This window comes from Musa acuminata, chromosome BXJ1-9 (genome assembly GCF_036884655.1).
Source record: "Musa acuminata AAA Group cultivar baxijiao chromosome BXJ1-9, Cavendish_Baxijiao_AAA, whole genome shotgun sequence".
In the NCBI taxonomy this organism is placed as follows: domain Eukaryota; kingdom Viridiplantae; phylum Streptophyta; class Magnoliopsida; order Zingiberales; family Musaceae; genus Musa; species Musa acuminata.
The window spans coordinates 44,179,500-44,193,308 of NC_088335.1; the positions used below are offsets into that span (position 1 = coordinate 44,179,500).

Genomic DNA, 13,809 nt, shown 5'->3' on the forward strand with positions numbered 1-13,809 from the left:
TTATATAAAAATTAATATATTCTTAATAGATCTCCAATATAACTCAAGGGTATTTTGATTATAACCTGAGTATAACTTGAATGTAAAGAATACGGATCTACTTGATTTGAAGGGATCTGACCAAGGGCATTAATTGTGATTTTTGAAAAAAAAAAACCTCTTATAAAAATAAAAAAATTGAGCCTCATTCTTATAATTCATAATTTTTTAAATAATAAATTATATTTTACTATTCATAACCCATCTATATTTATTTTTTTATTTTTTCATGTCTTTTGGGTTAATGCAATATATGAAAGTAGTTAAGAGAAGGAAGAGCAGGAGAAAAAGAAGAAAAGAAAAAAAAAGATTATAGGTAAAGAGGGAAAAGATTTTATTATAATTAAGTTATAGATTGAAGATAGATATGTTTGGAATAAATTAGAAATATTTAAACATCTTAATATGAGGTTGTAAATAACAAAAAAAGAAAGAAAGAGGATTGTAAATAATCTCTTTTCAGTGATTGCTATTAGTTGCCCGTACAATAATAGCTTTCCTCTATGGCTGCCATCTTGAATATGCTGTATGATGTTTTTATATTAAACTTCAATATATATTAATCTATTTTTATTATTAATCGAAGTTAAATTATTTCAAAATAATAATTTAATTTTATCAAATATCAATATCTCCAAACCAAGGATATAGGTAGATAATGCTATTGGGATAGTAATAATGTGTGGTGCTTATAGGAAGTTGTTCTTTATTTACATTTTTGTGATCGTTATTAACTTGCTATTTAAACAATCTACATTTACCTTCAATAATACTAATTAGTGATAACTACCCAACAATCATAAGTTTAACATCACTCCTCTCCCCACTTGTCCTATACTTATTTATGCTTCAATATCTTTCTTTGTTTGACAGAAAATCCAAATACTAATGAATCTTTTATCATCTTTCAAATTTAAAATATTAGACTTAAAAAGAAGATACATTTTTTATTTTAAATATTTTTTCCTCTCTATTTTTATTTTTTTCCCATGTTTCAAAAATAACAAAGGTATATTAAATGAACACTATTGAATCAAACAAAAAATTAAGCAAGTTCAAAATAAATAATAACAAGTAAATTAAATAATATTAATATATAAATAAAAATTAATATTAAAATTATAGATTTAAAAAATATTATAAAAATAATAATATTATCGCAAAAGAATGACACAATTGCAACATCATAATTTCAGCTTAAATTAATCAAAAATAAAAAAATCCAATATTTAAGAGTTGAATTAATCAGGATTAGATATTCTGATTACTAAAAAAACAGAAAAATTAATCAATCAGGGCTTCATTCAATGTTAAAACTAAAATATTTTTTATTATAATAAACCTAAGTTATTTGAGGTTTTGTTCAAAAATAGTGTAACTCACATCCCATGCTCTTAAAAAATTTTGTAAGTTATTTATAAGGTTTTTCTAAAAATTTAAAAATTTATGAAAAATATGAGTTATAATATTTTTTAATAGGGTTGCAATGTTTTTGAATAGGGCAAGAAAAATGTAATATAAATTTTAAAATAGTGTAAATGAGGTCATAAAAAAATACCAAAAATATTATGAAACTCTAAAAATATCCAATGCAACCCCATTAAAAAGCAATTTAGTTTAATTCAACTCTCAAAAGTTTGGATTTTTTTTAATTTTTGGTTAATTTAAGCTAAAATTAAAAGGTTGTAATTATACCATTCTTTTGTCATATTTTTATAGTATATATATATTTGTAACTTTTATATTTTCACTTTTACTAGTATATATTATTCAATTTATTTATTATTCTTTATTTTGGACCGATTCAATCTTAGGTTGATTCGATATATTAGATTTATTCAATATAATGAGTTTGAAAAAGAAGTAGTTGATGCCGTACTTTTGTGATTTTTTGAAATTAAAAAAAATAAATAAAATGAACGATATCTGAAAAAAAATAAAATTAGAGATTTTTTAGAAAATTAACCCAAAAAGAAAAAGATATTAAATTTAAATTAAAAATGTAAATATATTTATGAATCATATTTTTTCCTTGATTATAATTTTTATTACATAATTTAAATTACTTGAGCTGCTCTTCCGCTAACGCCACGTGTCGCTAGGTGATCGCACCCGGGGCTGCGGCGGGAGGTGATCGGATCCCGCGGCCGTGACTTTTCTCGTCCGATTTATTTGTTTATTTATTTATTTATCTTCTATATTTTCGGTAACTATATTTTCCCCCTCGTCCCCTTTCTCGTTCCTCCCTCCCTCCCTCCCCGGCCTCGGATCGCGAATCCCCGGCGAGCGACCGACCGCCGGGAAATTTGGACTCCAGCGGAGGAGCTCCCATGGCGTCGTCGTCGGTACCGGCGCACGTGCTGCGTGACGGCTGGGATTGGTGGGAGGAGGTGAACAACTCGACCCTGTGGCAGGACCGCATCTTCCACGCCCTCGCCGCCCTCTTCGGACTAGTTTCCGCCGTCGCTCTCGTAATCCTCCTTTGATTATGCAAACTTATGACTCGATTTGGCCTTTTCCTCTCCGATGATCGATCATTTTCGTGTGTTAAGGAAGCAGTTTGTGTATGATAGGGTGTCTATCGATCAAGGAATTGGTACCTTTCGCTAACGATTTGTGGGGTTAGGCTTTGGTGGAACCGCAAATTTGAGCAAATTATAGAAATATATGAAAAGATAAAGCAAGTTTAGGTGCTTTTACTGCTTTGAACTGTATGCCATACGTGATGGTTGCAATGATGATGAAACGACATGCTATGATTCTTTCGTGTAGGGTTTACTAGAAAATTTTAACAAATTATAAAAAAATACACTCTTTAATGTTTTATGGCACATCGGTGACAAAATGCTTCTTGCTTTCTAATTATTCTTATTCTGCTTGGTTACTGAAATAATCTAGTCTGCAGATACAACTGTTTAGAATCGAGTGCAGAGTACCAGAGTTTGGTTGGACAACGCAGAAGGTCTTTCACTTCCTGAATTTCCTGGTCAATGGTGGTAAGAATCTAGCTTTACTGATGTGCTTCACTCTAATACACTTGACGAGGAGGTATTTTATTGCATCTGATTTCGCTATGGTTCTTGTCTTTGCAGTTAGATCGCTTATCTTTGTATTTCGTCGGCATATCCAAAAAATAAAGCCTGAGGTTTGTTACACATAATTTTGAACGCCATAGAACCTCTTGTGATGGTATTGAACTGTTATTATCTTACCGTACAGATCATTCAACATGTTCTTTTGGATTTGCCTGGTCTCGCATTCTTCACTACTTATGCACTCTTGGTACTATTTTGGGCTGAAATATATTACCAGGTATGTCATCAGTTTTTTCTTTCCTTTATTCAACGAAATATTTTTCTTTTTATATTAATGTTTAGTCAGCTAACTTTAACTGAAATGGATTCTCATGCAGGCACGTTCAATATCTATAGATGGCCTTAGACCATGCTTCTATACAATTAATGCAGTGGTTTATGCCATTCAGGTAATGACATAGTTAATTGTGTATGTGGTAGACAGCATAAATCAGGGTCGGGCCTCATTTATGTAATTACAGATCAATATCTATTGATTGTATAAATACTTACTGAAACAAACATTCCTTAGTAATCAAAGGTTGAGATAGATTTATAGCCAAGGCATCTGATGGCATGGATGGTATTACCTGCTTAAAAGAAAAGGCTCTAGAAAATTTAATTTACTTTTAAAGCATCATGACTTACTGTAACTTCTTGTTTATAATTTCTCAGAAATATGCTTTTCTTTATGAAGAGTTGATGTTCTGAATTGATGCCTTTATTAATTAGGATCCTTGGTCTCAAACATCACTTCTTTACTATTTGATGGGAATTAGAACACTTCTCATTTGTTTTCTACTAGATTCAATTCATATTGGCTATGTAGAAGCTACTGAAAACTGCCTTTTTTTTATTATAGTATGAGATGGTGAGAAAAAAGTTTATAAAATAAATACAAAGAGAGTTCTATTAAATAAAGAAGTGCCACTAGCTGAGTAAACTAGGGAAATCTCAAACAAATTTTTAGGTTACGAAGAGAATCTAAGTTGAATAATTGATGCCAAGAACAGAGAATATATGATAGGGGTAGGGTTAAGGATAAGACTTAGATAGAAGTCCATCATAGTTTGAGAGATTCTATGATAAGTTGAGGAATTAGAAAAATAATCAGGATAGGTTACAACTAGTCATGTGGAAGTTATGAATGTAATGCAAAATGTCGGTTTTTAAAAGTGATGGTAGTGAAGCTATAATTGAAGGCTGTAGCGTGGATGGAGTTATTCGGACATTTGATTGCGGCATATATGTGAGTGCAAATGGGAGTATCACCGGAGAATTATCGATGAGTATTTTGTTGGTCGTGGAGCATAAATCTATCGATAATTTAACAAAATTCTTCAACTGTCAGGTGGCCTAATGTTAATCCTCTAAAGCTGATCCAATATTCAAAGATGAAGAAAAGTTACTCAAGTGAGAGTTCTGCACAGACCTTAAAAGCTTAGTTGATATAGGATTCAGCGTTATCTAATTTAGCAAACTTCTGAAATTTTCCTAATTTAGAACTGAGAACAGATTACAAGAAAGGAAAGTCTTAAGGTTTGCTTTAGGGACAATTCTTCTTGACACTGACAAGACAATGGAAAAACTATGACCAATGGAGGCATAACATGTTATTGAAATGTGTGTTCTTTACCAAACTATAATTTGGTCCTACTTGACTCTTTTGCATGTCTGGATAATTGGACTGGATATCATGGACTATTGTGAATTAGGACATCCTATTACAAAGTAAGTTGTGGAGATATTATATAAAATAATCATTTTCATCTAATAATCTTCCCCTGTTGTCTGTTCTTTTTTGATATTCATTTACAGTTATATTAAACATTAGGCCCAAGAGAACACTATAATTTTTGGTCCTAGCTTATTGGAAAAGATTTGTTCCTTTGTATCTCTATGAGAGTTTATGGTATTCTTTTCTGTACTGGCATGATGTTCACTCAGTTATTTGATCCACCTAGTCCTATCCTGTTACAACATGCTAAATGCGCCATGGGACTTAAGCTTTTAGTGTTGGAACATAAGTCATTGTCATATAGGCTAGATGTCTTTCATTAGAATTGAAAGGAGGCGTTGCATGTATACCTGCAAAACCTAGTAATACTAGGATGTCAACCCCTGTAGAACTTGAATCTACAATTGATGGCCTTAGAATATGCATGCACATCTTCTGTCATGCATCACTACCCAGAAGTTGCAAGTATCTAGGCCAATGACCCTAGTTGTAGGCAATGGTCGTGTCTAGCATGCATGTCTCATTTCTGAAGCATATTGAAGAATCTGGTCTTTTCCAAGGCATTGTCTGAGAAGCAATAAAGTTTTGTCCTTTGATCATAAATAGTTCTACAGTCTGTTGGGGGTTTTATTAAATGCTCTCATTCTACATTCTTGCTCAGCAGACATTTCCTTTGTCCACTCATATCAACCCTCACATACTCATACAGAACTTCAAATGAGCACAACTATACAAATGCAGGGGAGAGGGAGAACTGAGTACTTCCAAATTCTAGGATTATTGGAAAAAAAAATTGAAGCACACAAACACAAATGTACTTATGTGAGTGAGGGACAGAGTGACAAAATCCTAGGTATATTACAGAAAATGATTGTACTTATTCAAGTTGGTTTTCCAGGCTTCTGTGGATAATTGTAGCGGATTGGATAATATTCCTCGCACCGTCTTTGCTAAAAATCACTACCATGTTATGTTAATGTGTACTTGAAAGTTGAAACCATGGGCTTTAGTTATCATGACTAAAAGGAGAGTTGATCAAGAGATCAGTAGAAATGATGATTAGATTGAATGTCACTTTTTTATTCTGTTCAGAAGGTTGGCATGAGTTCCATGTTAGTTTGTTCTTTCAATTAATCTCATCATTTGTTATGCACTAATATAGTCGCATGTAGCACCATAATATTTGTTTCAAGGTTCACCAATTTCGTGTACCAGTACTGATGTACAAGTCAGGCCTGGGACCAGTGTTGTATTGGTGTATAGAGTGTCTGTCTGCGCATACCAAGTTTTGGAAAAATCCTAAAGAGGCTGAAAAAATAAAAAAGAAGAAACTGTCTGGTACAGAGCATATATCATCCTGTACCCTGTGGTACTGACCCTGCACCGATCGTATTGCCCGGTTTACATTGGTCTATGTACTGGTAACATGTGGGACTAATAAATTTTGTCCCTGATGGTATTGCAAATCTTGATTTGTTTATCATCATATGAAGTCGGTATATTACCTGTAAAGGTGTGCTACATGTTCATGGCAAGTTTTGGCGAATCCTATCTTTTAGCATTTTTAATGCATATGTAGTTTTCTTTCCAAGATCCATCTTTGACAAATGTGATGGAAAATGTACTGAGCTTCGGTACCTTTTCTCAGTCCCAAAGTTAATTTTTTTGCTTAGTGTTAGCATTTTGGGGCCTAAGAGACTAAAATGAGTTTTTTTTATTATATTTTTTATAAATTTCTGCAGTTTGTTCTTTGGTTTCTCTTATGGTGGGAGCCTATCCAAGCTATGATTATCCTGTCCAAGATCTTCTTTGCAGGTTTTTGTCCTAAACACTTGGATTTTATGTAGTTGATTCTGAATTTTATGAAATGGGTTGTTTTACTATTTTGTAGGTGTTTCATTGTTTGCTGCCCTCGGGTTTCTTTTATATGGAGGGAGGTGTGCTATTTAACTTGTTCTTTTGTACCAACATTTTTCTGTTTATTTGACTCACTCCTATTATCCTCTGTGAGTCATGTATCTTTAGTAGAATTTCTGCTTTGATGTATTCAAAGTACTAATGCATATCAATGCTCAAATAGGCAGTCCTGTATTGAAGAAGCGTTACCCAGTTGAAATGTTCAATATACATAAGATCTATTATCATGAATCATCATATGAATTTAATGTTTTCTGCATTTGTTTGATTACATCCTTGAAAACCTCCCTCAATAAGTTTAATAAATGCACATTCTGTTATTAAGGCTTTATGCTTGTTGTTTTGGAATTTGGTTAGGTTATCATTCTAAATATGGATGTTTTCTACTTGTGCTCTTTCTGAAATTTCACTTGATACTTCTTTACTAAAATGAAACAAGTGCACTTCTTAGTTTTTATTTTATTTTATGATTTTCTGCCTATTACATATTGTTGAACAAATATCGATGGAAACTCATGGCAAATGCTTTTAAAATGATTGCCGAATTCGGTTATCTGAGTTCAATGTTGTTTAAGAAGCATGTGAGCCAGCAAGACTTTGGCATTTCTTATTAGATTAGACGAAATACTCTTTTTCTTACAACAATTGCTATATTTTTCTTTCAATTTTATTTTTTCTGCTCTCTTTTGTTTAATTGCTTGTTTATGCCTTAAATTATTCATTTTAGAAACTCAATGCATGTCATGCGAGTAAAGGCTGAAATAATTAATTTGAACTAACAGAAAATCTTCGATATATAAGGCTGAAAATCCATATGATAGGCTCATTGGAATTTATGATTAACTAGGTTACCAGTAAGAGTTTTCTTACTCTTAAATGCTGTAAAATAACTGTTAAAATAAAAAAAGGGATAATCCAGAGTATAAGGTTTCGCCAATGCAGGGTTTGGAGAGAGTTAATCTATGCAACTTTACCTGGGTAGAAAAACTGTTTTCATAAAATTTGAAATATTAAGTTAAAATAATCACTACAGACAGGTTTAACAAAACTAATGTGTATTATCAGGTTTTCTTCTGTGATGTATAGTTATTTATAAGATGGAACTTGTTGAGTGATATTTTATATTTGGTAGGCTCTTCCTAATGCTGAAACGCTTCCCTGTCGAATCAAAAGGACGGCGGAAAAAGTTACAGGAGGTATATTTTGACTTTCTTAATGCTCTGTGTGAGACTTTGGCTCTAGATGAGTTTGGCTGCAGTTGATTGAGTGAATGGGGTCTTTTTCAGGTTGGCTATGTAACCACCATCTGTTTCTTATGTTTCCTGTTGAGGTGTATTATGGTAAGTGTGAATATTATATCTCATTTTTATGTGAACTAAAATTGATATGTTGATCTAGTAAGTTCTTATTTTATTCAATGCTTCACAGATGTGCTTCAATGCCTTTGATAAGGCTGCAGATCTTGATGTTCTAAACCATCCAATTCTGAACTTCTTATTTTATCTGGTATGATTCAAGTCTTAGCTACATTCTAACATAGTTGAGGCAGTTCCTTTATAGGCAACAATTTAGTATTGAAGTTTAGCACGTTTTCTCACATCTGGTGTGGCATAACTCCGTGCTTTTAAGTGTCTATCTATATCTGAAGAGGTATACTGCTTTAACTGTTATTTTTTTCTGTGTTGGCAAGTCCCATAATGGGATTAAGATGGTAGTCGGGAAATATCTAGTGTTGAAGCTTGTCCATCATCTGGCTATGGTATAATGGTTGAGTGCCTGAAGCGAAGATGCAATAATTCTTATTTTAGTGTTACATATTATCTGATTTCATCTGACAATTCTCAAAATATTATGGCATGAGCTTGAGATCAGGTGACTGATAATTATCAACATTGGCTGTTAGTATCAACTTAAGAGATATCTTCATTTTGTTGTTGCATATACCAAGAAGAATTTTTTGTTTTATTGGACTTATAAAAGCTCAAATCTAGGTGTCACTCGTTGTGTACAACAAAGTTATTTAGCTTTTTTTTCCTCCCTCTTTTAGATTCTTGCAAAAAGCAAGTAATAATTTTAACTCTAATGTCATCAATTTTTCATGTGGTGTGTACAGGCTAGATAATTACCTTGAAGCAGGCAGTTATTCTTTATGGTTATATTTCATATCATCTAGGGAAAGACAAACAAATATATAAGCGTGGATATGGCAAATGCTTGGGTGAAGGGGGTTTTCATAATGATGTTCCACTCTTGGTTCAGTCATAATGCTCTGACAAGTCCTGGAGTAGTTTGATACTCATAAGAGAGGATTGATACTCATAAGAGAGGATTGAGCAGTGTTTCTGCTATTGATTTAACTATTTGTTATCCAATTTTTCTCTCTTTTATTTGGGAATTTTGCTTTCCATCTTAATCACTTAGTTCAATCTAACCATTGCACATATTTTACATTTTCAATAAACTATATATAAGGTTGGCATATTTTTTAAGTTGTATTATAGCAAGCTCTCGTGTGTGAAAATCATAAAGTCCTTTTCCTAACTGGTCCCATGTCCAAATAAAAAAAAAAGATAATTGCTAATGACTTAATGTATTACAAGCACATTCGTGGTATTTAGGTGCATATTATGGTTCTAGGTCACCACATGTGCAGTCATCATTTGGTTTAAATAGGACTTTTCATTTATAATTAAATAATTCAGCAACACTTCATAATTTAGAAATTGGGCATATTTAGAAATGTCCTATATGCATATTAGAACCTGTTCAAGCGATAAACAATAAACAATGGTGAACTTTATACAGACCATACTTTATTGTCATGTAATATCTTTTTAGACAATTAAAATGTGGAGTAAAGAAGGGAACAAAACATATGATAACATGGTTCTTATATCCTACCAATGCAGTTTTCGTCACATAATCTGACTTTCTGGAGTATCTATGCAATTACTGAGGCCTCTATAGGCATATCACATCCTGCCTTCATGCAAGTCAGTCAAAAGAACTGCCCTGCGATAATGATTCCGCATTTTCTTATTCTAGGACACATCAAAGGATTTCTTCATGAATTTGCATGGACAAGTTACTATTTTATGTTTCACTTGTCAGGAGAGAGAGTTTTAACTTTCATGCTGACAGTAGTCAATAAGTCAGTCTCAAATTAGTTATTACTGAAGTCTTTTATGCCTCTTACCTTTGGGGGGGTTAACCTACACAATTTTGTGGTCATTGTTAAGAATAGTAACCACCACTTTTAGGGGGAATTCTACTGCTCTTGAATGTGGTCTCAGATTATAAATGGAAGTTGTTTTATTCCTCAAAAAGTTCAGCTGATGGTTTTGCTAAGCCAAGATATGAACTTGTCATTCATGTTTTATCGAAGTGTAACTTGTCGTAGACTTCTAAGGTAAATGTGTAGACTTGTAAAACTGCATATGATTCCACATCAATCTATTAATTTTTACTCTCGTTTTCTATTGCCTTATCTGACATAATCAGACATGCTAAACATGTATCACTAATCTATTTTAATTTTGCGAAATTTTGCAGCTTGTTGAAATTCTCCCTTCGTCTCTGGTTCTTTTCATTTTAAGGAAACTGCCACCTAAGCGCAGGATTACCCAATACCACCCAATCCACTGATTCAGGGATCGATCCTACCACCTTCATCCTTTTCTCAATCTCGTGAAGTAATCTATATAATAGCTTGGGAAGTCGATGCTCTATCAGTTTAGTCTGCTACATGGGATCAGAAATAACTGCAAACATTAAGGCTGCTCAATTTCTTACAAATAGCATCTGGGAGAGGCTGCTGATCTTTGGGAACATTTTATGTAAGGTCTACCTATGAGTCTCAAATCTGCAACACCCATCTGTTTCTGAGCTGCAACTTACAAGAAAGATCTTATATGCCTTAAGCAGCCTGCAGCTATATCGATCTGAAGTTATTTGTCTGTCATTTTGCTGTCCCCTTCGGTTCGAATTTCTTAAATGCATCAGCGTTAATGTGAAATTATCCATGACATCATGTCTCATATGTTAATTATGGATGCCCAAGTAAAACTTGATGTGTTTAATTATGTATTCATTCTCCTTACGCTCTCGGCCTAAGAATTAGGTGCATGGTTGTGCAAATCGTATTGTCTTGTCACTGCAAATATCACTATAAATTATTCCCGGTATCATATACTGCAATGTGATGAACATTAGAACATCAGAATTAAGGGGAGTGAATCACATACCATCTGTGGCACCACCTCTGAATGATCCGCAAGCTGCAGCTGGAATCAAGTGCACAGTTCATCTTGAGAGCATTTGGAGCAGGTCTTCGGCGAGTTAAATGTGCTACAAGGAGGAGATTTAATTCACCAAACCTATCAGTCTAAACTGACGGTCTAAGTTGAATGTTTGGTCATGTTTTCTATCTTCCATTCAACTCAATCTTTGTTTGTTTGGGCCTCCACAGTTTGCCAAGATAATCCATCTCTTATGAATCCTTTCTTGTGTCCAAATAAACCACTGTATAGTTCATGCTAAATATATTCATGTTGTGATTTAGACTCATGTTGGGAAAGTAATTAACTATATTATGGGCCAATGACACATGTTGTTCAAAGGAATCCACTTGAGCTGTTCATTGGAATTTATCCTGTCAATAGAATCTCACGTGCTATTTCGTAGCAGAATAAACATAGCAAATGTTTCTGATCCAAATGCTGTCTTTGGCTGATTTCTTTTGCTTCAGAGATTGATGGCAACATAATTGTTATCAACAAAAAGGACCAAGCCGACGATGATTGATTCTTAAGCAAAGCCACCAGCTTTGACCCATCATATCAACTGCAAAGGCAGGCCACAACTTGATGGCAAAGTTTGGTCCAAATAGATTTGCCTAGGAAAACCTAAAAGATTAATGATAGAAAGTAACAATAACTAGAACTAGTTTACATTTCTAAGATTTGATTGCTTCAAACACTGCTATTTTATTGAACAAATCATTGGAAGACCATGTCAAGTTTGCTATTATAACATGTGAATAAAGGAACAGTCAGCCACAAGCAGCCACTTTACACCTCATCTTTGTCATCTTTAAGGACAAAAAGACAGAGATTGCTATTAGATTGAGTGTAACTCAATGAAAGAGCATGTCAAACTATGAACCATTCCACCAGAGTTGTTGAGAAGATTGCTAGTAGACATTGTCACGGAGGGAAGCTGCATGTACTTTGAAGGAAGAGCTTTGAATCTGCCGCTCGTGGAGATTGAGTGTGGAGATCTCCCACTGCGTGGCTTTTGGCCCTATAAATTGGCCCTGTCACCCTCTACAAATCATCATCACAAAGCTACCTCATCTCTTTCTCCTTCAACTTAATCGATCCGTTTCTTCAGCAATCCATCGTGGAAATGAGTTCTGCAAGAGTTTCCAGCTTCACACAGGCATTGTTGCTGGCTTCGCTCTTACTGTTCATGACTGCAATGTCTTGTGAGGCGCATCTGACACCCAAGTACTACGCCAAGTCCTGCCCGCAAGCTCTCTCGACCATCAGGGCTGCCGTGAGGCGCGCCGTCGAACGCGAGCGTCGCATGGCGGCGTCGCTTATCCGCCTCCATTTCCATGACTGCTTCGTTCAGGTAAGCTTCAAGCTTCTTCTTCCCCTCGCCATTCCCTCGTGTGCGCGCTCATCGGTTTCATATGCTCGGCCAACTTCGCCAGGGATGCGACGCGTCGCTCCTGCTCAAAGATGCCGAGGGCATCGTGAGCGAACAGAACGCGCCCCAGAACTTTAGATCAGCGAGAGGGTACGAAGTCATCGATAGCATCAAGTGGGCGGTCGAGAAGGTGTGCCCGGGAGTGGTTTCTTGCGCCGACATCCTCGCCGTCGCAGCGCGGGACTCATCGGAATACGTAAGCGCGCGCCATTATCATGTACTCTACTTGATGCCTCCATTCGAATTCCGGACGCGTTGAACTGTGAGCGATCCTTGAGCAGGTTGGTGGCCCGACATGGAAGGTGAAGCTTGGAAGAAGGGACTCCACCACTGCGGCCAACAAAGATTTGGTCCAGAGAGACCTGCCCGTAGCGTTCGACAACCTCGATGAGCTCATCTCCTCGTTTGCTCGCCAAGGACTTAGCATCAAAGACATGGTTGCTCTGTCAGGTTCCCACACCATCGGCCAAGCTCAGTGCGCCACCTTCCGGAACAGGATCTACAACGAGCCCAACATCGACCATGGCTTCGCCGCCCTGCGACGCCGACGTTGCCCCTCGTCACAGGTTCTCGGCAACAGCACCCTGGCGCCGCTGGACCTGGTCACGCCCAACTCGTTCGACAACAACTACTACAAGAACCTCCTTCAGAAGAAGGGCCTGCTGCACTCCGACCAGGTGCTCCTCAGCCACGGGCCCACCGGCGACATGGTGAAGTACTACAGCAAGAACCAGGCGGCTTTCTTCGCCGACTTCGCGGCCGCAATGGTGAAGATGGGCGACATCGCCCCCCTCACTGGCTCAGCAGGGGAGGTCAGAAGGACTTGCAGCGCCATCAACTGATGCATGCCTACCATATCATTTGATCCATTCTGTATACTATTGCTTTGAATAAACACGATGTCAAGTGTAAGTACACAACCGAGAAAGATCTGTCAATGTTTAAGTGTTCAATAAGATATTCCATTATTACTCATTTACATGTTAAATGTTTGAAAGGATGATCATATTTTTCAAAAAAATATTAAATAATTTAATTAATAAAATTTTGATAACTACTTTTAAAGCTTATAAATATTAATTATATAACTTTAATAACTAATAAAATTATTATTATATAGCTTTTAAAGCATATAAATATTAATTATAGTATATATATATATGTAGGGGTATATATGCAAGTTTTTTGATTGCCTAGGGATATGTTTTGTATAACTACATTTAGAGGGCTAAATTCGAAACATCAGTAATTTTGGAGAGAACATGAAATTTAGATTATTTTGGGGGTCTTTTAGCATATTACGCCGACCAAAGAATTTACCCACCGCCT

General features: G+C 35.3%; 2 protein-coding genes across 2 annotated transcripts; both read left to right on the forward strand.

Moving 5' to 3' along the window:
- Nucleotides 1–2,248: 2,248 nt before the first annotated feature.
- On the forward strand, nt 2,249–10,867 carry LOC135593693 (tobamovirus multiplication protein 3-like). The gene is made up of 11 exons (XM_065083921.1): nt 2,249–2,510; nt 2,945–3,035; nt 3,132–3,184; nt 3,259–3,351; nt 3,452–3,523; nt 6,594–6,666; nt 6,743–6,788; nt 7,901–7,964; nt 8,055–8,108; nt 8,197–8,274; nt 10,321–10,867. Exons 1-11 carry the CDS (start codon nt 2,370–2,372, stop codon nt 10,411–10,413), a joined length of 858 nt encoding a protein of 285 aa, XP_064939993.1. The 5' UTR covers nt 2,249–2,369; the 3' UTR covers nt 10,414–10,867.
- Nucleotides 10,868–12,105: 1,238 nt separating this feature from the next.
- On the forward strand, nt 12,106–13,455 carry LOC135594373 (lignin-forming anionic peroxidase-like). The gene is made up of 3 exons (XM_065084756.1): nt 12,106–12,402; nt 12,485–12,676; nt 12,762–13,455. Exons 1-3 carry the CDS (start codon nt 12,175–12,177, stop codon nt 13,320–13,322), a joined length of 981 nt encoding a protein of 326 aa, XP_064940828.1. The 5' UTR covers nt 12,106–12,174; the 3' UTR covers nt 13,323–13,455.
- Nucleotides 13,456–13,809: the final 354 nt, after the last annotated feature.

What these genes read in the sequence shown, in the direction of transcription:
- LOC135593693 (XM_065083921.1), top strand. Translation starts at nt 2,370, where the DNA reads ATGGCGTCGTCGTCGGTACCGGCGCACGTGCTGCGTGACGGCTGGGAT. An exon ending in GTCCAAGATCTTCTTTGCAG is followed by an intron (nt 6,667 to 6,742) that starts GTTTTTGTCCTA and finishes ACTATTTTGTAG; the next exon opens with GTGTTTCATTGTTTGCTGCC. An exon ending in TTTCTTTTATATGGAGGGAG is followed by an intron (nt 6,789 to 7,900) that starts GTGTGCTATTTA and finishes TATATTTGGTAG; the next exon opens with GCTCTTCCTAATGCTGAAAC.
- LOC135594373 (XM_065084756.1), top strand. Translation starts at nt 12,175, where the DNA reads ATGAGTTCTGCAAGAGTTTCCAGCTTCACACAGGCATTGTTGCTGGCT. An exon ending in TCCATGACTGCTTCGTTCAG is followed by an intron (nt 12,403 to 12,484) that starts GTAAGCTTCAAG and finishes CAACTTCGCCAG; the next exon opens with GGATGCGACGCGTCGCTCCT. An exon ending in CGCGGGACTCATCGGAATAC is followed by an intron (nt 12,677 to 12,761) that starts GTAAGCGCGCGC and finishes ATCCTTGAGCAG; the next exon opens with GTTGGTGGCCCGACATGGAA.